Source organism: Notechis scutatus, chromosome 1 (genome assembly GCF_049901735.1).
Source record: "Notechis scutatus isolate UNSWTSFEM ecotype Mainland chromosome 1, rNotScu1.2, whole genome shotgun sequence".
In the NCBI taxonomy this organism is placed as follows: domain Eukaryota; kingdom Metazoa; phylum Chordata; class Lepidosauria; order Squamata; family Elapidae; genus Notechis; species Notechis scutatus.
Genome location: NC_142009.1, coordinates 175,995,687 through 176,022,961, shown reverse-complemented (window position 1 = coordinate 176,022,961; position 27,275 = coordinate 175,995,687). Strand labels below are relative to the sequence as shown.

At 38.1% G+C, this 27,275-nt stretch overlaps 1 protein-coding gene across 2 annotated transcripts in view; it reads right to left on the bottom strand.

Annotated features, from left to right (window-relative positions):
• Positions 1–27,275, bottom strand: part of HECW2 (HECT, C2 and WW domain containing E3 ubiquitin protein ligase 2) — a 195,469-nt gene that overhangs the window by 112,522 nt on the left and 55,672 nt on the right. For both annotated transcript variants that reach the window (XM_026667978.2, XM_087949536.1), the window contains exon 2: positions 11,587–11,918. In XM_026667978.2, coding sequence (XP_026523763.1) covers positions 11,587–11,878 — 292 coding nt within the window. In that variant the 5' untranslated portion in view covers positions 11,879–11,918. The remainder of the gene's footprint in view (positions 1–11,586; positions 11,919–27,275) is intronic.

The following is a 27,275-nucleotide window of genomic DNA, read 5'->3' as shown; positions in this document are numbered from 1 at the left end:
CAGCTCTTTAAAACCCAGCAGAAGTCTCTCATCAACCTCTTACTCCAGCCCTGCATTTAAATTTACCTAAAACAAAAAATGGAATAAAGAAATTCAGCTATATACTAATGGCCCTCCAGATTGTTCAGAGGTTAATTGTCTCTAAACCCTCAGAAGTTCAGTATAGCACGTAATTCTGAAATTATGAACAATCTGAAAACTTACACAATGCATGCATCATCAATCAATGAAGAACCAATAAACATCAAATTTGAAAATATGCCCACACTAGTGCTTCATGAACACATGGTGGCTGAAATAATAACTGTGATTTCTCATTACACTCCTCCATGTCATTCTCTTCTAGATGACTGATCAATGATTCTGACTCTCATGTTAGAATATTTTATTGTAGGAATATTTTCAAATATCATAGGCATGCCGTCTCATAAGAACCCAATATAGCATTCACTGTTTATATTCGAACACCTCTTAAATATTTAAGTGCAAGCTTTAATCCCTTTTGATCTGAACAGGTTAAATGTGTTTACTCTATCTAGATTGAAACCCGTACACTGAGCTCTTTTATTTGCAGTAAAAAAAGCAACAATAAGACTATAGGCACTCAAACTGCATCACTGGTTTTCCCTTTGCATTTTTTTGTAAGGCACTTTAATCTTAAATATTTTATACTTTAATAATATCTTATACATTAATGATTAAGCTGGTCAGTTGCACATGGGTTCAATACACACAGTTCACTTTCATTACTCATTCACATCACAATCCAGACATATAAAGAGATTCATTCTTCACCATTACTTCAAACAGCACAAAGTATCATAAATATATTAAAATATAAAGGGCAAAGATAATGTTGTATGGACTTCAAAATGATTTGTTCTATTAAAATGGAAAAATCATACATATATAATTAAGCCACAATATTTGCAATTCAATTAGAATTTATACATTCATCTTAAACACTGAACTGTAACCTACTTATTGCAATTTATTTCTGGATTAGCTCCTGTGTAAAAAACCCTCTGAAATTAACATTTTACAAATGTTACATTTTTATGTTGCTTATTGTATTAAAAAGGTAAGGAGAAATATTTCCTTAGACAATGGTTGGTCAGGTACATGGGAAAAATGATTTTTATTATTTACCTAAGAGGGGAACATGCAAAATTCTGACTAATTGTGATTTGTATCTTTCTATGTCTCTATAGAAGCCACCTTGTGCAAACACACCCCATCAGCAGTCATTTTGCAAAACAGCAGTAAAATATTCCCAAAATTCCTTATTAGTAGGGATCAACTTGATTTTTAAATTTAAAAGCTGAACACTTAATCAGTCTGAGCCTCAGCCTCCACTAAAATAATTACCCAAGGACAACACACCTGGAGATGCACAGGTACAGGTTGAATCACTGATTCAGAACTTATGAACTAGGTAAAGCCATAAGTCCAACAAGGTATCGTAAGTTACAAAGCGAAGAAAGCCAAGAAACCTACTCGAAGGAAAGAAATGTGATTCAGACAATTACTCCCACTGATAATCAGGGTTATACAAACAATGGCTTTTGTGACTGGTTTTCTGTGGCAACCAACATTCATTTGTTGTTGTTGGATCACTTGAAATCTTGAACTTGGATCTTCCTGAACATGGTATTTTGTTTCCCCTTTCTGGGTTCCTTTTCCTAAAATAGCATTTGTGCCCAATTTATGTACAGAAAGCTTTGAATCTGCACCATGCTTTGTGTTACTTTGGTGAAAGGCTTGACTGCACTAAATATCTTGAGTTTATTATCACAAGCTGGCTGTTTGGATCTAACTTAACCAGTAGCACAGAACATTTATTTATCACAGGCCCTTCTACTCAACACAGCAGCACCTGAAATCTTTTACTATGCAATCTAAGTCTTTCCCACCAGTAGACAATCTCATAAAACTGTCATTACTCTAAATATAAAATTATTCAAAATTTATCTGCAATTTCATTTTACCTTTTTGTTATCCATTAAGCGGGCACCACTTCACACAAACTGCTGTTGTGGGATTCTTATGGGATTCTCTTTAAAATGAGCAAAGCGGAGTATTTAGTGATTTTAATCAAATGAGCTTTCAACTGGTTTTTCTAGAGAGGCCATAAATAGAAAAATATAATAATAACCCTAAACATCACTGGACAGCAGCCAAGCACTGTGTAATATTATGGAATTCAGAAGGAAATCGTTAAAGTTACAAAGCACTGATATAAACACTAAACTCTACAAAGAAAATTCCAATGGGATTGCACTTTGTTAAGAGGGAACAATGTCAAAACCTAGCCTCTTCCTATATAAGTACTAGATACTTCCTGTTTCAATATGTTATCCAATCCAATTACAGATGACAATACAATTAAATAAGTTAGTAAACTCCCTCTGGTGTAGAGAAGTTTTGGCCTGAGACTGCAGAGTGTGTGTTCTCCTCAGATGACTCTGGCAAGATCTGAACAACAGATAGGTGCCTAGTTACAGAAAAAGGAGTTTCCATAAATATCCTCAAACATGGTTTACTATTTGAAGATTTACTGTAGTTTTCCTCCTACTAATGGCACTGCATTCTCAGGCCCTCCCCCTCTCTCTCCCCTCTCGTTTTTTGAGTTTTTTTAGGGGAAGGGAGGTGTTTCCTGGTCTTAGTAAAATGCACTTTACTGTAAAATTATATTAGAAATATAATGACACAATACATAGCAGAAAGCAAGCAATTATATAATATCTCTCATTGTCAAGGTAACATATGTCAGTTTCAGGGGAGAATGCATGTAGAAACATTCAAAACAACAGATATTAAGGAAGCCAAAAAAAAGAACTACTACATTCTCATATTTAACCTTCCCAATCCCAACCATAAAAAATACCTACAACACAGAAAGATATAAAATGAAATATGCTAACGTGGATGTATTTTTTCATTACATAAAGAAATAGAGTGTATATCTACTTTTCTGAAGTTTAATTGGCCTCATTAAATTAAAAAAAGAAACCACCACATCACAGATAAAATTCTGACTAATTGCAAAGCACTTTATTTTAGCCAGAATTGAAATGTTTACCTTGTGTGTTTCTTTTTTTTTTACTTTGCCATACTGACTAGGCAATCTGGGAATAACAGTTCCCATACATTTAGAGACCACCTGAATTTTCCCATAGGTACTTGCCCTTTCCCCATGGAAAGAAAACGGCAGCCAGAAAGAAGTTCTGGGACACTCAATAAAAATAGTTTTCTCCAAACTCAGCTTCAAATTATTTTTGTTATATGTTACAGAAAAAAAATGCTGAAAATGTCACAAGATGCAGCCAATCTCTACAGCAGGCAAATCTTTAATTCACAGCATATACAGATAATCCTCGATTTACGACCACAATTGAGCCAAAAGTTTCTGTTGTTAAGTGAAACATTTGTTAAAGGAGTTTTGCCCATTTAACAACCTTTCTTGCCACAGTTATTAAGTGAATCGCTGCAGTTGTTAAGTTAGCAACATGGTTGTTAAGTGAATCTGATTTCCCCATTGACTTTGCTTGTCAGAAGGTCGCAAAAGGGGATCACATGACCCCAGGACAATGCAACCATCATAAATATGAGTTAGTTGCTAAGCATCTGAATTTTGATCACATGACCATGGGGGTGCTGCACGGTCGTAAGTGTGAAAAACAGTCGTAAGTAACTTTTTTCAGTGCCATTGTAATTTCAAATGGTCACAAAATGATCTGTTGTAACTCAAGGACTACCTGTATTGGGAGTAACTGCCAGAATATAATGGGGCTACAGTTCAGGGTTGTTGTTGTTTGCTAAGAATGCTTGCTTAATGAAAAATAAAATATATGAAGGATGGTTGCAGGAATTGGGTATGTCTAGTTTAATGAAAAGGATGACATGATAGAACTCTTCCAATGTTTGAGGTGCTGCCGTCACAAAGAAGGGTTAAGCTATTCTCCAAAGTACCTGAAGGCAAGAAAAAAAGCAATGTGTCATGTGTCAACCCTGACATCATGCCCCCATCGGAGCCTGAATCTGCAGGGGAAGTTGAGCTGGAACAAGAATCCACAGAGATTGGAGGAAGCTGGGGAAGGGCAGAGCCAGTCAGGCCAAGGCATTTCAGGATTAGAACAGCTTGCAGACAGGGAGGAACCAGGGGCAAGATGAACATGAGCACGGGCGATGAGCAAGGACCACCCCCTTCTGATCCTAGACTATAAAGAGAAGAGAGAGAGAACAATGCAGACTGAGCTAGTTAGGAGGGAGGAGCATGCTCCACCACCACCCCTTCATAAGGCACACCTGGGGATGGAGGTGTAAGGGTATGCTGGTGGGAGGGGCATTTGTCGGGACCAAGCGTTGAACCTGTGGAGCCTTGTGTGCACTTGCTGACTGGAGGTTACTGTGCTCTGTCTTATGGGACATGCCCAGTTTGCCTGCTTTACTGAAGGTCTTGCTCTGGTTATTATTTTGCTAACCTTGCTAACTGGACTTTTTGCCTTGGTTACTGCTTTGCAAACCTTGCTTACTTGAGTACTCACACCCAGAGGCTGTTGAAGGTGCGTGTGAGAGCTTTGCTCCAGGACTTGTAGTAAATGTGGGGATACTTGGGGGCAAAGATGGAGTAATAAAGGGAAATTAGGCTTTCTTGCCACGCCCCGGGTCATCGCACAATGTTTGGAAATTAATCAAGGAGAGAGGCAATTTAGAACTAAGGAGAAATTCCCTGACAGAACAATTAATCAGTGGAACAGCTTGTCTCCAGAAGTTGTTGGTGCTCTAGCCGGAAGAAGGAGGCTTGTCAGGGGCCAGAGGGGTGGTGAGTGCTTTGCGTGTGAGCGCTTCTGGCGAGGAGGAAGAGAAGCTCCTGGAGGGGGACGACCCTCCCCTTGCAACATCTTCCCCTGAGGGCATTGCTGGCAGCCGCTCAACCTCCTCCATGCGCGGAGGTAAGAGGCAGGAGATAACACCAGTTCAGAGGTTCCTTTCCCCCCACCCCCTCACAGGCCAGGCCTATGCTGTGATCTCCTGCGCATATGAGTCCATCCTCCGCCAGTATCACCCATTACCCCACCTTCCTGACAGCCATCTGGTCTTCAGCACGTGGCTCATCACCTGGAATCTGCTGCCTGCCGCACAAACCCCAATGAGCAGCCTCGCCCGTGCTTGGAGGAAAAGGAGCTGGCAGAGCGCAGCTTCCCCCAAGCGCAGGCGAATCTGCTCATTGGGGTTTGCGTGGTGGGCGGCGGATTACGGCTCTGCAGGGTAGAGGGGCAAAAGCATGCAGCCCTGGCTTGGGCGCCACTGGGCTGCGCTTTCAGCCTGCAAGGCGTAGCCTGCAGGAGGAGGCGCCACTGCTGTGTAAGATAAGAGCGGTTGGCGGTAGCGCTGGAAGCCAGGCTGAGCAGGGCAAGTGAGCTTGCGGTCCCTGAGAGGAGAGGGACATGGGCTGGGTTGCTGCTGCACCCGCTTATGCCCAGAGCGAAGCGTTGGTCAAAGGTTGGTGTGCCAGTAGCAGGCTGGGCGGCTCACTCTTCTGCGGTCCTGCCGGAGGCATCTCTGCCGAGCCCTGTTCTGGCTGCCTGTGGGGACGTGGATGGAGTCCATTTTAAAGTCAGCTCCCACGCCCTTGCCGGGGCTGTGGCAGGGGAGGGGGGAGCTGGTGCCCTTGCGCAGATGGGAAAGCGGAAGCATCCATATCTTGGTGCGGCCCCGTCTTTCCTGCACAAGAGCCCCTGGCAGCAAAGGTACTTGGTGGGAGTAGGGAGCTCTCTGAGCTCCGCCGTATTCGGTCATTAGGAGTGGCTGGTGGCGAGGCATGGCTGCCTGTGGGGCACTCCTAACAGCAAGTTCCCCCCCCGACCTTCCCCCCCCATTTTGCATGTTTTAAACTAGGCCTAAATTTGGGGGGAGGGGCTTAATTTAACCTTATGCCTAGAAAACATGCTGGGTCTTCCTATTGGGGGAGGCTGTGTTGTTTGAGAAACACGGTATTTATATATTAAAAATTATTTTTTTAAATAGTCCATTTATATTTAATATAAAAAAATTACATATATTGTCTTTTTTAAAAAATTCATATTAGTGGTCCTCAGGATTTAAAAATATGAGTTTGGTGGTCCCTGAGGTCCAAAAGGATGGTGACCCCTGGACTAGAAGACCTTCAAAGACTCTTCAAACTCTGTTATTCTGTTATTAAATGGCATACAGGTTGATTAAAGAAACACACAAAATATATAATTTTTAAAAGCACAAGGGAACAAATAAAGTCAAAACCCCACATTGGGAAATGCAAAAACATAGAAAACATTAAAATATAATATTGCTAAGCAGTTTCACAAAATGGCCAGATGTGCTACATTTGTAATACCTAAAACTTCTACTACTGGTATTGAACATTTTGTCAGCATGTCCAGAACGTTCTCTCAAAATGCATCCAATATAATGAAAAAATGAGAATGCAAAATGCATTCAATGTGTAAGGATTGCTTCCCATTCCCAATGAGATACCAAAAAGTGTGCATTATGCTATGAAGGGGCAATAGTAATCAACTTCTGCCTTCCCTTACCCTCCGAATCCTCTATAGTCCTCTATATATAATTCTCTCTATATAACATGAAAGAAGGAGCAGGGAAGAAGAAGAAAAATGAACTTTGCCTCATCTCTTCCTATTTCAGAGTTCTCAGCAAACCCAATTAAAGAAATGTTCCCACTGGAAGAAAAGAAGCTGGAAGCATCATTTCATAAAAAGTGTCTCACACCTGCGAACATCAAATTATACCAGAAATAACTCGGTTTAATCATAAAGATTTTATGGAAGAGCATCAGATGTACCATATAACATTGAAGAAGATTGCTTTCCAGACTTTTTGCAAATTTTCGGTATGCCGTCATGTCTGGTTTTAAAAAAAATAGAGCTGACTGCTGATAAGATATGCTGCTGAACCTACAGTTCTTTCCAATTTTAACCCACAATGATATAATAGGACTGAGTAATCCATAAATAAACCTGAGAAGAACATAAAATGTAGAAATAACCTTGATCTGACCAAGGTCCATGTTAGTCCAGTGGTGTGTTGATCACAGATGCCTCAGATGTCCTCTGAAGCAGGAGACAAAGAGATACCTCTCTCTCACTGTTATTCTCCTGCAATGCTACTCCCAACCTGAAAATAACACTAAATCTCAAAACAAATGGCCCTCAATTGACCTATCCTCCCTAAATTTACCCAATCTCTTTTTAAAGCCTTCCTAATTTACTGGCCATCACAATGTTAAAAAAAGAGTCTTTTCTCTAAGCAAGACTGTAGACACCTTATTTCTTTTTGTTTCTTTTTCCCATAAGAAAGAAGTTTGATGCTCCTGGTCATTTTAATTTTTCTCCTATGCACTCTTATCATCTGTTTTATCCTTTGTCAAATATAATGACCAGAACTGTACAATGTACTAGATATACAACACTTTGTGAAAGGGCATTATTTTCATATTTTCAGTCTTTTTTTTCTTAGTGGTTCCCTAGCACAGTGGTTTTTGCTTTGAGAGGGAGGGAGAGAGAGAGAGCTGCTGCATTGCTTACTAATCTTTGCCACTAAGCTGCCCAATAAAAATCCACAACATTTTCCTTGTTATAAAACCCATCTGTGCAGAAATGTGTGCTCCAAATGCATCACACTTTCGACTTATTTAACCTGAATTGCATTTGCTACTTGACTTAATGTTTATTCTGTTGAAAGAGATCCTTTTCAAACATTACTATCCTGAATATCACCTGCAAATTATCTCAGTCCCTGCTTGCCCTACAGATTATGTATCTAGATTTATGTACCGTTTAAGCAATTTACATTTAAGATGCTCCTGTCCCGTGCACATGCCAACATGACTCTAAGATGGTTTAAGAAAATCGTGCCCAGACCAAGACATTTTTTACAGAAGTTTGAAAGTATTCTATCTCTCTACATGCTACATTCTTCCACTGAACAATTATCCACCTACTATATAGCTCCCATCTTTCTGTTTCAGGAAAGCAATTGTTTTTCTTCTTGTGGGCTTCCTGGACAGATATACTTTTATAAGTGTAGGAGTGTGTATGCATAATCTGTACACACATAAAAACTTGTTACATTACAAAAAATAGCTATATATACAAAAAGTTGTTAAATATAGGTACACAAAGTTATCAAAATACAGATATATCCAAGCACAACAAGCACCTTTTTAAAAAATGCAGCAAGCACTCAAATGTTTCCAATCCCTTTACCAGAACTGCTGAAATAGCATGGTGGTTAAGATTCTTGCTGTTGGGAAGGAAGGAATGAAGGAAAGAAGGAAAGAAGGAAGGAAGGGAGGGAGGGAGGGAATCTTTCCCTAAATAGGTAGTTTTCCAGATTTTGGTTAAAAATATAAATCTAGAGTTTATAAAAGAATTGTGAATAGGCTCAAATTATCATACTTTGGACACATTCTGAAAAGATCTAACTCTCTGCAGAAGGCTCTAGCGCTGAGGGAAAATATATCTATCTCAGGGGTGTCAAACTCACATCATCACAGTGGTGTCATGTGACATATTGGGACTTTTCCCCCCAGTTGCTCAACTGGGCTACAGATGACGCATCCAACCCATGGGCCAGCAGTTTGACAGCCCTGATCTAGATGATTGCTGTGCTGACACTCAATGAATGTCACATAACCAAACTTTCAATCATTCAATTATTTCCATAGTGATTGGATATACTAGTGAAAAATAAGTTGAATTATATTAACAATGTAACAAAGCAATAAACATTTTTAATGAATGAATCAAATGTACTGTATTTAACTGGGGACACATACTAATGCTCATACAATTAATTAGAAATTTTAAATTCTTCACTTTCCTACAGAGAAGCAACTTTTTAAACAATTCCAGTCACTTCAAATAAATCTCTTTCACAAAATGATAAATATATATATTTAATATCAATGCCTACTCAGTCAGGAAGACAGAAAAAAATGGGAGGTGGGGAACAGACTTTATTTTAATCTTCTACATGGTCACTATTTTCCTTTGTCTAATGATTCTCCTTCAAACAGCTCTCCAGTATTTGAAGGGAAAAAGTGTAACTGAAGTGCTGCATTCCTCTGGCAGCAGACCAGAGATCCTTCTTATGCATAAGACAAACTGCATAAAACCTAAAGTGCATGTAATCTATGCCACTTTCAAAAAGAAAAGAAAGGAATGACTTAATTTGATAGCAGGTCAAATTCTTTAAAGAATTTCCATCTGTTGTGCAATGTGGTTTCTTATTATACCACCTTAATAAAGCTGTTGGCTATGATAACAATGTATCAGTTCATTTCAAACTAGAGACATCTCAATTCGCATGCATTATCTATTACATGAAACTAGAAATAACCTAGAGTATAACACACATTAGTTATATCAAAGGATCACTCAGCTGTGGGATTTATTTCCTAAGCCCTGAGAATAATACATCCAATTTTAAGCAAGCTTGAAAAAAGTAGCAAATAGTAACATTTCAAGGAAAAACATCACAGTGATGCAAAGTTATACAATTAAATATAGCAAAAAATAGTTCATATAGAAAAATTATTATCCAAGTTCTTTGTGCTACTGTATCAACAAATGGAGAACCATTTTGGTGCAGTGGTTAAAGTTTCAAGCTAGAAACTGGGAAACGGGGAATTCTAATCTCGTCTTAAGCACAAAGTCAGCTAGGAGACCTTAGACCAAGGCTGTCAAACTCAGGGCCCACAGGCTGGGTTTAGCAGAAGAAAAAAAGTCCGGATACATCATGTGACAACACCGTGACAATGTGAGTTTGACACACCTGCTTTAGACCAATGACTTTCCATCAGTCCTAGAAGGGAAGTAATTGGCCAACCACTGCTAGAAAACCTTACCAAGAAAACTGAAGGGACTTATCCAGGCAGAAAATTGGACACAATTGAATGGAAGCAAAAAAATCATCAAAAAAGTAAATTATCTGATGAACAAACTTTTTGCAGAGAATTTGTGTTTAGCTAATGCTAGCTATTCTTACCTTAATAGAAGAAGTTCCACTGATCTTTGAATTCAGAAATATACCTTCATTTTAGTACACATCAGAAGAAAAAGTGTATGTATAGTATATCACAGAAATAAGTTAGAAAAAAGGATAAGCACATGGCCCGACTTTCATATGTAATATAATAGTACGAACAACCATGATTAAAAAAGCATTCCTGTGGTTTTGAAATTCCTGTGGTTAATTCAATGTTCCTTCCCCAAATGCTATCAAATTAAAGATTGTGCAAGATAGTTAAAACGTCTTGTTTTATATAAAATGAAAAGAGACGATAAAAACAAACACATTCATTGTTAATAAAAATTACTGAAAACAGACCAAGAAAATCTTACACTCCCTCATTGTAGATCAGCTGACTTCCTGCCCATTTACTGATTTTACAGCTAAGATGCTAAGTTTTACTTGATGAATAGGATCTGCAAGTTTCTGACAAGGGAGATTGCAGCATATAGTCTCTGGTTGTTTCTCATCTAGAATATTATAATTGTCTCCTCACAAGCGATCCCAATTCTGTTCTGCATCCTCAGATCTTAATCCAGAATATTGCCATTTTTGTTGTTCACATCCTTCCATACTACAGGTAGTCCTTGACTTACAACAGATCACTTAGTGACTGTTCAAAATTACAATGGCACTGAAAAATGTGACTCATGACTGTTTTCCACAGTTATGACCTTTGCAAGCATACCCATGATCATGTGATCAAAATTCAGACAGTTGGCAACTAGTTCATATTTATATGTCCCAAGGTCACATGATCCTCTTTTGTGACCTCCTTAAAAGTGAATGAGGAAGCCAGATTCCCTTAACAACCGGGTTACTAACTTATCAACTGCAGGGGTTCATTTTACAACTCTGACAAGAAAAGTCGTAAAATGGAGCAAAACTCTCTTAACAAATGTGTCACTTAACATCAGAAATTTTGGGCTCAATTTGTCGTAAGTCGAGGACTACCTGTATTTTCATGTCTCAGTACCAGCTTCTTATTTAAGTAAGAATCCAGATTAAACCAGATACTGATAGATATGCTTAAAGCCATCCGTTCAGAAACGTCCCAGTATCAGTCTGCCTTTATTTCTTCCTCTGATCCAGTTCATTCTTAATATCCCTCTGAACAGGGATTTAGTTGGATCTCTAAATTCCAGTTGGGCCTTCAAGGACTTTGCACTTGACTCTGGATTCAGCTCCCTTCCTCTTTTCAACTTTGGGTTAATAGGATGGTCTTTGGAAGGCAGAATAAATAAGTGTGGGATCTGGTTATTCTATCCTGCCCTTATTTAACTGATAGTTCCAGTTTTAACACCTGTTTTAAATTACTACAGATGTACAGTATATGCATTCAATTCTGTGCAAGTCTCTTTTATATTATATAATTGTTCCTTTAGTGTTAATATTTGTTTCCTGAGTGGTGAACTCATTTTACCAGACTGCCTTATAATTCTTGGATGCTGATTTTTCTATTTATAAGGAAAGTAAATATTGGCTACATGGGAAGGAGAAAAACCCATTACTTACCAATATGGTACAGCCCAATCCAGTCTGTGGGACCCACTTCTTCTTTAATATCCCAGAAAATAATGAGGTTCTGAGATTGTCCTAGAGTGTATTCATACATGCTTGCGGTCAAACTAGAACGGCTCTCAGACGTCACCAGATCCGTGTCACTGTTGGCACGCTGCAAGTTCACATTCTCAGCCACAGTGCCCTGAGATGCAAGGCTCTGGAGGTTCTCTGGACTCAAAGTGTAACGCAATTGTGGATTACGCCGTCGGGCAAAAAGCAGATGATCTCGGGCAGAGCTGGTCATCCTGATCTTTGTTTATAGAGAAACTGTTTCACTTACAAATCTGTAAAGAACAAAATGTAAACATTAGGAACAAATTCTCACATCAGACTAAATTTTGAAACTTGGTTAAGAATGCTAAAAGAGAAATATTTTTTTTAAAAATTGAAAATCTGTTTTCATCTTAAAATATCTAAAATCTCCCTTTCATAAAGAAATCATGTTCACAATACAGACTTGGCTAATTTATAAAACTTTCACTGGGAAGCTTTTGTTTCCTTGAACTAGTTAATTATCTAAACAGTGCAATGAAATTCTATTGTTATGGACAGCAGCAAGTCCACTGGCTTGAATTCAAGTCATTTAACAGTCAGATAAAACAAGTTATCTTAAGATGACAAAAAGGCATGTAATTGTTAGGTATTTAATTCATTATTATTTTATATTTAATGCCAGATAATATCTTTTTGTTTTCTAGGATAAAATAATTTGGCATATTTTTTTATTTTAAATTTGATTCACCCTTGGCCTGCCACTACTACACTGGAATTGTATGTTCATCTTAAGAAAGATACTTGCAATGGCTAAATGCATAATGCTGGAGACTGTGTGTAAGTATATTTTTAAGGATTAAAATGAAAAGATATGCTTCAAGATGAAAAAAGGACATTCCATAAATGTGGTGTGCCTATAAAATGCATCCATAAAAATCTTTCTTTTATCCTCCAGGATATTTCTCCCACTGGATATTATACATTTTAATGCATTGTTTCATTTTTTTAGAAACTGAATCTGGCATGCTCTTTATTTTTTTTAAATAAGAGAGCAGCAATCACAATATAGAAGACTGTATGTTTATATGTGATTGTGTGTATTCATTCAAAGACAGAGGTTGAACACATTCATTCAAAGACAAGAGGTTGAATGCAGGGACTTTAGCAGTATTTTTCCAGCAAATAATTCTGACCTACTTTCCATGCTCAGTAAGTCCAAATTTCTTCATAAAAATAAATAAAGTTTTTGATATATAATTAAATATAGCAGTAACATATTTAAACCATATTTCTCTACCCAAGATCATATTCATAATAATGTGAATTCCTGTGTTCAATCAAAAAGGGATAACTATGGAACAGTCATATGACCAAATTGCATGGGAACAACTTTCTTCAAATATATTATATTTGCAGCATAAAAATTTGACATTCAAATTTTCTTAAAAATTCATAAACTTGAAAATAATCTTTTGATGAATTAGTCTTATTTCACATTCATAAAAAAACTACCAAAATTAACATTATTTAGAAATAAGACCATTAATTTGTTAAATAGCATATTCTAACTTTTTATTCCAAATTGCGAGGGCAATTATCATATCTTCAATTATCTGTAAAAATGGGTTACGAAATTTTTAAAACAATTTCCAATAATATAGTTTAAGATTTGAGAATTTGTATCATCAGGTCCTAACTGGGAAGTCAAAAGTTATTTTATTAGGAAACAAGGAGTAAATTTCCCTCATCCAAATTTCAGGAAATTGTGTCTGGGCTACAAAAACTTTCTTGGAAAATAAGTGTATTAGGAGGCTACAGCAAGGTGTTTGGTTTGGAAGTCTTCCCAGCTGATTATAAAGATTAATCTGTATAAAAGGAAGCATCCTGCAAATGGGAAGGGGACAGTTCTTGATGTCTTACATGTCATTTGAAACTATTTGCACCTTACCCCTTTATGACAGCTATTGTGTTACTTGATTATATTTCTATCTAGCCATGCTAGGAAAGTGGAAACTGCAATCCAGCAGGGGCAGGTACGCACTTCTGGCATAAATTATACAAAGCACAGAAAACAGTGACCAGTAATGATCAAAACATATAAAAGGCAGGAGACAAAAGGAAATATTCTCTGTATTAGCAATATTCATGATACTTCTCCATTTTTCTATCCTTGCAACATCTGCACTCCTACCATATTCATACAGTACTCTTGGTTCTTTCAATGAGTTATCAATTTCATACAACCATGACTTTTTCAGTCTTAACATTTTTCCCAAATTCACTATTTCTTCATGTATTTTTGTTGTGATTTAATTCTTACCCATTTTCTGTATATGGCCAAGCGGTCTGAAATACTTTCATCATCACGCATTTAATTCTGTTCCTATTCAAACATCATCCATTCATTCTTGACTCTATTACTTCTTGTATCATATATATTTCTTAAGAGACTCATCTCTAGTGAATTCAATTTATCGGTACATTTTGCAAGTAGTATACTACTCCATTACTACCATTCATTCAGCAACCATTCAAAAGGGAGTCGGCACTCAACCGGAGCTAGCGGCGGCGGCAGGAGGAGGTAGGCAACTGGTGGGGCTTGCTACTTGCCTCCTCACTCACCAATCGGTGGTGGAAGGCCAGAAATCAACAGTGCGGTGGGCTACAGGGGGAAGGTGGCGGCTGGGCAAGGCAAGTAGCATTGGCAAGGGCGGCTTGGCAGTCTGGAAGTCAACCGGGGCTGGTGGTGGCGGCAGGTAGGAGACCGGGGCTTGCTTGGAGGTCACACCAATTTGCATCTTCAGCAATGGTGGCTGGGGGAGGCAGGCAGTCCGGGGGAGGCAGGCAGGCCAGGCGAGGGCGGCTGGCGGTGGTGGCGATCGGGGCTTGCAAAGCCCTCACTCACCCAGATCAGGCAGGGTGGCGAAAGACAGGTAGCGATGGCTGGCTGGCTGGCTGGCTGGCTGGCTGGCTGGCACTGCTGCTGCTGCAAGCCAGTGATGGCGGTGGGCGGGAAAAGGTGGGAAGTGATGTAGTGCATGCACTATAAGGAGTGACTGGGCGGGGCAGAGCAGGGCGGGCAGGGGGAGAATGCCATCAGAGATTGTTGTGCATGCATGTGATGTCATGCATGCGTGATAAGGACTGACTGGGCAGGAAACAAAGGAGTGGGTGGAGAGGGGCGGGGTCAGCCAGGGGCCCATTTTATCAGTTCTCCAAACTACCGGACATCAGAACAACCAGTTCTACCAAACCGGTGTGAACCGGTAGAATCCCACCCCTGTCCCTAACCATTCTGATTAAAACACATCAAGCCAGAATGATGCTTGACAATTTAGGAGTCCTGGTTAGAAAATGTTTATTTTTTAATACATTTTTGATATTAAAAATTAAATCTTAGAATTTGATAAGAAAAAAAAACATAGTAATAAACATAGCCTCGTTGCCTAAGGTTGCATAACATGCTAATCCATGCAGTATTCCCATATCCTATATCTTATTTTTCAGCCCCCGTTTTGTAATCCGACAAGTGAAAATAAAATAATATAGAATGGCTACAAGTGAGAAAAATAGGATTGTGTTTCTCCACTTGAGGAGAGATAGAGAGAATCTGATGGGAAACAGCTGCGGAGAGGAGAGAACACAGATGCCATATTTACATCTCTAAGACGGAACAGTGAGTGGGATACATGGTGATGCGGGCCAGAAGGACGTACAGACTAGGCTTACTTAATCTTGCCAGCACCACTGTTTATGACTGTCAAATCAACTCAGACTCTAGAGAATAGAGGAGACCAAGAGGAAAGGCACCCATCTCCATTCTGCAATAGTTCTTGCTTATTACTTTATTTCTTGTTTCAAGAAAGGAATTAGGTCAAGCTTTAAAAAAAAACACTCTGAGTTTATAAAATCAGGAATAAATATGTAATGTTCATATTCAGAAACATCACTGTTGCTGTAAAATATTCCAAAATAAAATTATGCAAGGGATTAAAACTATAAAATATTAACAGCAATAGGAATTAATTTAGCACAAAAATGTAAATATATTATTTTATCCCCCAAAAGCAAAGGCACCTAGTAAGTACTATAAATGAAAAGCAAATATTTTTTGCAAAAACCTAAGTTGCCAACTCTACCCTTGCTCCACCCTAATTTTGTTTGATATCTACTCTACCTCAAATATAGTTGCCCTCAATTATATATTATCCCCCATTGGTTTTCCCCAGACAATTACAAGTTCTGCAAATTAACAGTCACACCAGTAAAAAGTCAGATTCCATTATTTAGTATTTTTTAAATGCTTTTAAAATGCTGCATGAATAAAAAAGTACCAAATGTAGCAATTGAAAACCACTCATTTATACAGCTTAACAATATCGTATCAAAAAATTTCAGAATATTTTATAATTCCCATTGCTCTTATAAAACATTAAAAGATACGCATTGCTGTTGCTGTAACATAACAATTGGTCAAAGTACATATTTTATGCCCATTACAGAATGGGTAGGATCTGCTTCCACCATCATGTATTAATAATTATATGATACTATAAATCACTGTACAAACTTCTTATTCTTAAGATAGCCCAAAATAAAATGCCAATAGAACTGCCCAACAAACCGAACTTAGTTCACTTAAAATTATCATTATTACCTAATTCTATAGTGCAATTCAATTTGGTGAGGATGAATCAGACTATTTTCAACCTACTACTTTTGAATATTTTTCCATAATGTTTTCTGCTCTGTTTCCACACAGACATCTGCATGAATATACATACATATTTAAATGTCCCTAAAGCATATTTTATCCTTAATAATGCATTCCATTTTTTTCTTGTAATATGCGTACATTTTTAAATGCACTTTTATTTCTTTACCCAAATTTTTACAATTTAGAAATCAAGTAAAACCCTGATAATCAAATCCTAATTAGCACATCTGACTGATGAAAATTCCTTGCCAGATCTTAGCAACCACATAAATACACCTTTTCTGGGAGGGAATATCCCAACTTGACCCTTCCGGTTTTCTGTCAACATGCGTGCATTGCAGTCATAATCCAGTCCACCCACTAATGGTCCTTTTCTTCTCTTTCCTTCCACTTTGCCCAGCAACAAGCATCACAGGCTTTTCCAGTGAATTAGAGGTTTGCCTAATGTGTCCAAAATATAATGATTTGAGCCAGGTGATTTATGCCTCCAGTGAGCATTCTAGGTTGAGCTGATGATCCATTTGTTTGTACTTTTGGTTATTAATGTCATTCTCAGGAGTCTTTGTTGAGGTAATTCCCCATTAGGAGAATGAGTGCACACAGGGAAATGTAGTGAGAGTGATGTTGAATAACACACGACCAGCACACAGATACACCGAATAGTAACATGTAGGTTTAACTTCCAGTAAATGGTTAAGCAAAGTCCAACAAGCAGTCCAAGTCATACATGGTTAAATCAGTCAGTTTTCGGTCCAGGGATAATCCAAATAACGAAGTCCAGTATCATACACAGTTCAGTAAATAGACTCACAGCAATCTAAGAAGAACCACGATCAGCAACAGTCAATAGGGAAAAATGCAGGAACCAAGAACATTGAACTTCAGAACAACTAGCAACTAACAACACAACTAACAACCCAGGTTTCTGGCTCCATCTTATGGCTGTTTGAGGAACCACACCCAATTACAATTTTAGCATTCCCTTAAAGAGACAGTATTAAATGTCTATCCTGGTTTATATATTTCCAACCCAACTGTTAGGTGACTATCAATTCCTTACATTCTTCACCAATAACAAAGTTTAAAAGTGTTAATACTCTTCCTATCATTTTTCAAAATCCAATTTTCGCTTTGAAAGAGTGCCACACAGAAAATCACTCCATGCACAGTTCTGATCTTTGTATGCCTGGACACATCTCAGTTATTGAATTATTTTCCAAAGACTTCATTGATATTTTACTAAGTGACGGTCTGCGGTGTATTTTTTACTGCTTGTTTCTTTGCTGTTAATCATTAATCTTAAAAGGTGGAAGCTATCTATCACTTCAGAATTTGTTAGTTCTAAGGCTGGTTACTATACAGCATTCGTTGATTGGGGTTTTATCCTGCTTTTTTGCTTTATAAGTAACTCAAGGCAGAAAACATATCTAGTACATCCTCCACCTCCTGTTTTCTCCACAACAACCCTATAAGATAGATTGGGTTAAGAGAGAATGGCTGGCCTAAAGTTACCCAGCCAGCTTTCATACCTAAATTAGGACTGGTAGTCACAGGCTTTTAGTTTCTATGCCAGCACTATAACCAGTACACCAAATGCACTCTCATTAATCATCAGTCTGATCTTCTTTATATTTAGTTGTAATCTGTATTTTCATGTGCTCCTTGTTTTTCATTGCTGATCATTTATCAGAGTAGCGCCATCAGCATAGCACACAGGTCATTGGTTTTAAAATCATTTTCATCATCTTCCAATATAGCTTCCCTCAATACATATTCAGTATATTAGTTGATTAAGCTGGATGCTTGTGAAGGAAGCAGAGGGTGAGTAGAAAAAAGAGAGGTAGTTTTAATTGCTTCCATTGCATTTCAAATTCCCAGAGGTTGTGGGAGGAGCTGCTGGCTGCTTGTGAAGGAAGCAGAGGGTGAGTAGAAAAAAGAGAGGCAGTTTGAATTGCTTCCATTGCATTTCAAATTCCCAGAGGTTGTGGGAGGAGCTGCTGGCTGCTTGTGAAGGAAGCAGAGGGTGAGTAGAAAAAAGAGAGGCAGTTTGAATTGCTTCCATTGCATTTCAAATTCCCAGAGGTTGTGGGAGGAGCTGCTGGCTGCTTGTGAAGGAAGCAGAGGGTGAGTAGAAAGGAGAAAGATAGCGGCCCGCACGCCGGAATCATATAACTATAAACCAAGAATACCAATAAGACATTTAGAGTAAGTGTGCTTGAGATTGTGATTTTATATTTCAAAATGACTGGCTTAGTTCAGTGTAATACTTGTTTTACAGCTGTCTTTCGTAGTACTCTTTTCAAACTTGGACACTGTCCTCTTTGTAAAAAAATTACCAGTCTACATGGACAGATTACCTATCTAGAATCTCTAATCTGTGCTCTCCAAGCAGAAATTAGGTGCCCAATCCAGCCATCTATTGAGCTGCCGTGCTACCAGCCTCCACTACCACAAAGATCCTACAGGAAAAGGGCAGTATGGACAACCGTGGGATCTGGCAGGGAGAGAGCTGTGGATCATAAACACAAAACTTTTGCTGTGTCCCAGCATAACAGCTACAATGCCCTTGCTGACCTTAATAGGGACACTAAAGTGACAGGTCAAGGTAGTTGTGATAATGATAACTCAAGTAAGCTGGGGATCATGGTCCTAGAAGAAGAACTTACTTTGGAAAGGAGAAAGTGTGAATCAGGTATTAAGCACCAGTCACACAAGAGTAAGGCATCCAAAAAGAGAAGTCACCTTCTGGTTGGGGACTCAATTGTAAGGGATGTAAATTTAGGAAAGAATACTGAGGTTTTGAAAGAGGTCAGGTGTCTACTAGGTGCTACTGCCAGCAGAGACAAGAAGTGTATTCTTAAGATAGTCAAGAATGCCAGCAAGGACTGTGATGTTGATGCTATTATACATCTTGGTACAAATGATCTGTCCCGGAAGGATGTACTTTCTGTTCAGAAAAACTTCCAGAGCTTGGGGTATGAACTTAGTAATATGGACTGTAGGCTTATCTTTTCAGAGGTTCTACCAGTATACAAGGAACAAAAAGGGAAAGGGCAGCGTGTAGCAGAGTTTAATGTGTGGCTAAAGGAGTGGTGTAAAAGGGAAGGCTTTGGTTTTATTAGTCATGTCTGCAGCTGGTCCAATGAAAAACTGTACAAAAGAGATGGTTTGCATCCATCAAAAAACGGGATTGAGTTACTTGGCATTAAATTCACAGATTTCCCAGATAAACATTTAAACTGAACAGCAGGGACAGAGTATTAATGGATTCAGAACATCTCTGTCCCCAGCAGCCTAAAGCTAATAAGGATACCAGTGCATGCAAAATAGATGTTTGTGCAGATAAGATTATCAACCTTGATGCCAACCAAAACCAAGCATTTAATAGTGAGTGTCATACCATGTGCACTAATCAAACAGGTGGCAATAAAGAGGGACAGGCAGGCACAACACAGGTTATGTAGACAGTAAACACAGTGTCAGACATAAAGATCTCAAGTGCCTATATACAAATGCACAAAGTCTGGGGAACAAACAGGGTGAACTCGAACTACAAATACATGAAGGTAAATATGATATAGTTGGAATAACAGAAACTTGGTGGGATGAAACCCATGACTGGAACAACTGGTAGAAGGATGCAAACTATTCAAAAAAACCAGACCCCATAAAAGAGGAGGTGGAGTTGCACTGTATGTAAAGGACCACTATATTGCTACAGAAATGCATGAAACCAAAGATGGAAACCTCCTAGAATGCATATGGGTCAATATAAAAGAAAAAAAGAATGACATGGCCATAGGCGTATATTATAGGCCACCCAATCAAGCAGAAAAAATAGATGTCCTTTTTGCCAGCCAACTAACAAACATATGAAGGAAACACACAACAATAGTAATGGGAGACTTCAATTATCCTGATATCAATTGGAAAACTAATTCTGTACCAAGTGAGAAATCAAATAAATTCCTAACCAACCTAGCTGACAACTTTGTTGTCCAAAAGGTAGAGTGTGAAACTAGAGGGACAGCCATACTGGATTTAATTCTTACAAACAGAGAAGAAGCGATAGAGGGAGTTGAAACTGCAGGAACCTTGGGTGAGAGTGACCATGTCATACTAGAATTCAACATAACACAAACACAAGCAATAGAACATAACGACACCAGAGTCTTGGATTTTAAAAGAGCTTATTTTAATAAACTCAGAGAGATATTGGGAAAGGTTCCATGGATGAAAATCCTAAAGGGGAAAACAACTCAAGAATTTTGGGAAACTCTAAAAAGTACGATCATAGAAGCCCAGACCAGCACAATACTACTGAGAAAGAAAAACAAGAAATCCAAGAAGAAACCAGCATGGCTGCACAAAGATCTCTCTGGCAAATTGAAAGAAAAAAAGGACAAGTACAAAAAATGGAAAGAAGGACATACAACTAAGGCAGAATATCAGCAGATAGCCAGAATCTGCAAAGACGAAGTCAGGATAGCAAAGGCTCAGAACAAACAAAGACTTGCAACAAAAGTCAAAGATAATAAAAAAAGTTTCTTCCAACATATAAATAACAAGAAAAAAAATCAAGGAAATGGTCGGTCCACTAAAGAGAGAAGATGGCAAGGAAGTAACAGGCAACAGAGAGAAAGCAGAACTGCTTAACTCATTCTTTGCATCCGTCTTCATGCAAAAAGAAACTATAGCTCAACCCACCAAAAACATAACTGTAAAAGACAGACCAGAAATAAAAGTTAAAATAAGCAAAAAAATAGTGAGAGAATACCTGTCTGATCTTGATGAAAAACAAATCACTGGGGCCTGATGGATTACATCCCAGAGTTTTAAAGGAGCTGGAAGAAGTCATCTCAGAACCACTGCACCATATCTTTCAAAAATCCTGGAGCATCAGGAACTACCAGAGGACTGGAAAAGAGCTGATGTGGTTCCCATTTTCAAAAAAGGGGAAAAAAACAGACCCAGGAAACTATAGACCAATCAGCCTAACATCAATACCCGGGAAGATACTGGAAAAGATAATAAAAAAACAGATCTGCCAACATCGAGAAACAAGTAAAGTAATAACTAGCAGTCAGCACGGGTTTGTTAAAAACAGATCATGCCAAACCAATCTTATTTCATTCTTCAACACAGTGACTAAATTAGTAGACCAGCAAAATACTGTGGACATAATATATTTAGATTTCAGCAAGGCATTCGACAAAGTAGACCACAACCTACTTCTTAGTAAGCTAGAAAAAAGTGGAATAGATAGCACCGCCACTAGATGGATTCACAACTGACTGGCAAACCATACTCAATGAGTAGTCCTTAATGGGTCTAAGTCACCATGGAGAGAAGTAAGCAGTGGGGTGCCACAAGGTTCCGTCTTAGGCCCAGTACTCAATATCTTCATTAACGACTTAGATGAGGAAATAGAAGGGGAACTTACCAAATTTGCAGATGATACTAATCTGGCAGGAATAGCTAACACCCAAGAAGATAGGCTCAAGATCCAGATGGATCTTGACAGACTAGAACACTGGGCCATATCTAATAAAATGAAATTCAGTATAGAGAAAAGTAAAGTCCTATACTTAGGCAAGAAAAACCAAAAGTACACATATAGACTGGATGAAACCAGGCTCAATAGCAGTAACTGTGAGAGGGATCTTGGAGTCTTAGTGGACAACCAGCTAAATATGAGCCAGCAATGTGCAGCAGCAGCCAAAAAAGCTAATGCAATCCTAAGTTGTATTAACAGAGGGATACAGTCAAGATCAAGGGAAGTACTAATACCACTCTATAAAGCCTTAGTAAGACCACACCTAGAGTACTGCATCCAGTTTTGTTCACCACATTATAAAAAAGATGTTGAGACTCTAGAAAAAGAACAGAAAAGAGCAACCAGGATGATTAGGGGACTGGAGGCTAAAACATACAACGAACGGTTGCAGGAACTGGGCTTGGCTAGTCTAGTAAAGAGAAGGACCAGGGGAGACATGATAGCGGTCTTCCAATATTTGAGGGGCTGCCACATGGAGGAAGGGGTCAAGCTATTTTCTAAAGCGCCTATAGGCCAGACAAGGAATAATGGATGGAAACTGAACAAGGAGAGATTTAACCTGGAAATAAGGAGAAACTTTCTGACAGTGAGAACAATCAACCAATGAAACAGCTTGCCCTCAGAAGTTGTGGGAGCGCCATCTGTTGAGACTTTCAAGAAGAGACTGGACTGCCATTTGTAAGAAATGGTGTAGTCTCCCGCTTGGGCAGGGGGTGGGACTAGATGACCTACAAGGTCCCTTCCAACTCTGATTATCTGTTATCTGTTAAATAAGTGATATTTGGTGATATTGAACACCTCAATTTTTCCCAAGCAATATTCACATCTTTTACTCAGAAATGAGCTTCAACTGTATTCAACTGTATTAAAAAGGATTGCTTTTAAATGCTGGTAAATACTTAGAAAATTCACCATGGCGTCTTATAGCTCAAAGCCAAACAATTATATTCTTCCACTCCATTTACTAGATCAGATGGTTAAACTTGGATAAGATTCAGTAATTCTAGTATGTGGAAAAGCTGTACACTGAGGATACAGTTCTGAATATGTGTCTCAAATTTAGCAACTCAGACAAAACCCTTAATGATCCCACAACCTGAGAGCTGAACATAATGATTCTATTTATGAGGCAACTAAGCTTTCTTACGATGTAATAAATGTCGCCATAAATAGGTTTTTAAAAGTCAGAAATGCCAACCTTTTTCCACACATCATTTCCCCACAACGCACTGGGCATATTCAGATAACTGCATCCTTAGTTTTATTAGGCAAATGATGAACACAATCATCTTGATTACCTTTCATACAACAAAGCAAGGTATCTCAGCTGTGAAGCACCTGACAAACCTTCTTTGGGCTCAGAAGCTAAGCTTCAATGGGAGACCACTTGGCAATGCCAAGGCTGTAAGCTAGACTGGGAGAATGGGAGGGAAAAGCATCATAGAAGAAGGAAGTGGCAGACTATTTCCACACTGATGCCAAAACACTACATGGGAGTATCTAAGATGTGGTCAATGGGTAATGTAGCTCGGCCCAAAGGACACTTTTATCTTACAAGTATTTTGTCAAGTGTTATTGATCTGTTTTTAAATGTAGATGTGGGTAGAGTTTTGTTCAATTTGTATTTGTATGCCACCCAGAGTCTATTAATTGAGATACACATAGAGTGAAAAATAAACAAAAGAACAAAACAATATATGGAATTTCTCTGGTTTTTCATTCAGGTAGTCCTCAACTTATGATCATAATGGAGCCTTCATATTACAGTTGTAAGTTATGACAGTCGTAAAGTGGGCCACCTATGTGGCTGGGCTGATTTTATGATTTTTTTTGAGGCAGTTAAGTGAATCTTAACTGGTCATTTGGTGAATGTTATGGCCATTGATTGCTATGGGGCATTTTTGCCAAAAACCTGAAGTAAATTTCAGTTTTCAGCGAAAACATTGTAAATCACAGTCATGTGACTGCAGGGGGGCAGCCATCAGAATTTGGAACTGGATCATAAATGCCTTTTGGGCAGGATCTGTTTTAACTTTGAACAGTTGTTGTGGGACTACTTGTAAGTCAAGGACTACCTGTGTTGGGTAGTTATGTATAACAACTTCAGAACAACCCAGAATATGAAGCTGACTGACTTATTATTTGGAGATACACACACACACACACACACACACACACACACACACACACACACACTATCTGTGGTCCCATAAAACACATACAAACAAAACTGAAGAAAGCTAAAGCAAATAAGAGAAACAATTTGAATCCTTTGTAAATGTCATCAATCCATTGTCACATTGTGGAAATAAACACTTATTCTAGACAAGATCCATTTGCAATAACAGCATAAACTCTGAATCAAGCACAAGCTCTTCTGAGACTACATGGAAAAACTTTTTTAAATCACATGTTGGATATAATCAATGTCTTAACATCCCAGAAGTTCTGACTCACCCAATATATGCAATTAGTTGCTGGGAATGAAAAGCATTTCCCATCTCAAATTTCTTTCAAATGTCATGGCATGATATTGGCCTAGCCTTAAAAAAAAAGGATTTAAACAACTGACAATGGGGTTGTCTAAAAGCAAGGGGGAAAGTGCTTTCAGCTCAAGCCAAACAAATGAAAGCAAATGAAAAGTTGAAGTTGGATTGATCACCAATTTTTTTTAACTTGAAGGTACATTCTCCTTACGTCAATAAAATATACTTCTGAAGAATGATTTGAATCTTTATCTGGTTTCAGTAGGTAATTGCATTCATAAAAAACAAAGGAGAAAAAAAGAGCCTCCAATCAGATGATCTATCCATGTGGAACTGGGTTTGAGTACTTGTGATTAAACACTGCCCCGTCTTTGCTCCCTCAAAGTTAAGAAATAGAGACAGACATGCACAATACATGTTGTTCAGATCAAACAGTTGCTGTTTTCCAGTGTGCTTTATATTAACATTTTGCATATTTTGTTTTTCCTGCAAATTAAACTTGTTTTTCTCCAAGGGTACTATAGTACAATGGCAAAAATCCAGAGAACCAGTTGATGGAAGCAAAGATTTTATTTTCATGTTTTGCTATCTCTGCCAATTATCTGAATTTTTGCAGCCCAGATACAGTACTCCTATTTTTAACTTAATACGTTCCAGACCTGCTTCTTAGAATCTTTGCATTAGCTTGCTATGCATGGCAACCTAATTTAAATTCAGGAACAACACAGTAGATAATGAGAAGATGCATGCAAAAATTGTCTAGGCTGATGTCTTTTTTCTTCAAGATGATTAGGTACAATGTTTTAAACTTAAAGCCTTTATATGGAGAAGTGTGACACAATAAAAACAGGCTGGGTAAAATGTGATTTACAAGTATTATGACAGATTTTAAAGTCTAAATTATATATGTAATATCTGATAACTCCATCATTTACGTTTCCAGCACAGCCTAATTAAGAATCTCCTAATAAGATTTACTGGCTGTCTTCTAAACTATCTAGCAATCTATTAAAGATTGCAAAGGCTGCTTTAATATTACCTTTCATACTGTAAGCATCGGAAAGAAACCTTTGCCAATTTTATCTTTGAATGAATATCACATTTGCCAGTAAGACATCTAAATAGCTCATGCATTTGCTTTCTTTATCTTACTCTGCCTGATTAACCTTCTTGAACAATCCAGTGAATTTTGTAATATCTCATTTAAGTAGTGAGTGCAATACTATTTGCACGACTGGCTTGTCCATTTATCTATCAATCCACAGATCTGCTACTGCCTGCACAGACATTCCTACTGAAGCATATTTTTTTTCTTTTTTGCCAAATTGCTCTTGAGATAAAGTGTGTGACTCAATAACCAACTATTCAAGCATACTAAGTTTGCCTTTGAGAACTGCAGATACTGGTGGGCTTCCCAATAGACTTCAGATATACCCAAAATTACATATGGGTTTTGAATCCTGAAAACTTCAAATTACAGATCATGAGGAAAAAACACAGAGATGGATACATTGCATAGGGTTTGTTCAGAAGACACCCATATCTAGAGAGTAAGGAGGAAAACCTTGATGGACATTTACAAGAACCATTGCCTAGGGTAAAAGGGCTGACACATTTTTAAGCTCTGAGAAAAAAGTTAATATTCTGAAGCAGCTCGGGCAGACACCTCCCTGATTCACTAGAATTACCTAAGTAGTGGAGTCAAACTCTTAGGAAATAGTTTTGAAACCATTTTCAGCCTGGTGAGCATCAATAACTGTTTTTGGGATGTCCTCAGAAATCTCCTTTATTTGAGCCATAACACACTTCCACATATCTGTTTCAGACTTTGATAGTGAATATACCAGAATTCTATCTTTTAAATAAGGCAAGACTACTCATGCTTGATAATAATCCTATTGATTGAAACACCTGACTTTAATTTCCCTTCAAATGAACTAATAATCCTAGAAGTTCACAAACATTTGTCACACACAAATATGTAGTTTTGGATCATTTTCTTTAAAAACATCAATGAACAAGTATAGTGGTATTGATTCATTTGCTTAATAGGTTCTCTTATTCTAGTTAGGATGTGTGGAAAACCATATTTTAGGTCATATTTTAGGTCAATATTTAAAATTCAAAAGACTTGCAAACTTTTAAACATTGCTGTATCTTTTGTCCAAAGAAAAGAGTAAAATAGGTCAAAGTCTCCAAAGAAAAATTCAGGTTTCAAAATTACCTTTCTTAGCAGGCTCTCACATAATAATAAAATGACAGATAACGTTATTCTTTGTGTCATCTTTATCAATTTAAGCTATAGAAATGAGTTAAATTAGTGCCATATTATTTCACTTTTGAATAATGAACTTGTGCTTTTCCTTCAGCCAAGATTTATGTCACTCACAGATAACAGTCTCTCCAACCTGCCAAATTTACAGTCTAGTTACATTGTTCTTTAGACCAGGGGTCGCCAACCTTTTGGACCTCAGGGACAACCAAACTCATAATTTTAAATCCCAAGGACCACTAATATGAATTTTGACTGACGGTGGCTTGCTGACGTTGGTGGGAGAGAGAGAGATCTAACCTTTCTATCTATCTATCTCCCTCCCTCCCTCTCTCTCAAACACACAAGCACATAGGGGCAGGGGTGGGATGCAAATGTATTAACAACCAGTTGTGTGGGCGTGACCTAATTTGTGAGTGTGACTTGGTGGTCATGTGACTGGCTGGACATGGCTCGTATGTAAATATAAATATTTATATAAATATTGAATTTTTTATAATAAAAAAGACCAACTTTTACCCAAAAACAACGGTTTCCTGCTTTCTAGCTAATCTACATCTCCCAGCACAGAAACAGCTGATGGTGAGAAAAAGGAAAAATAGCAATTTAGCAGGC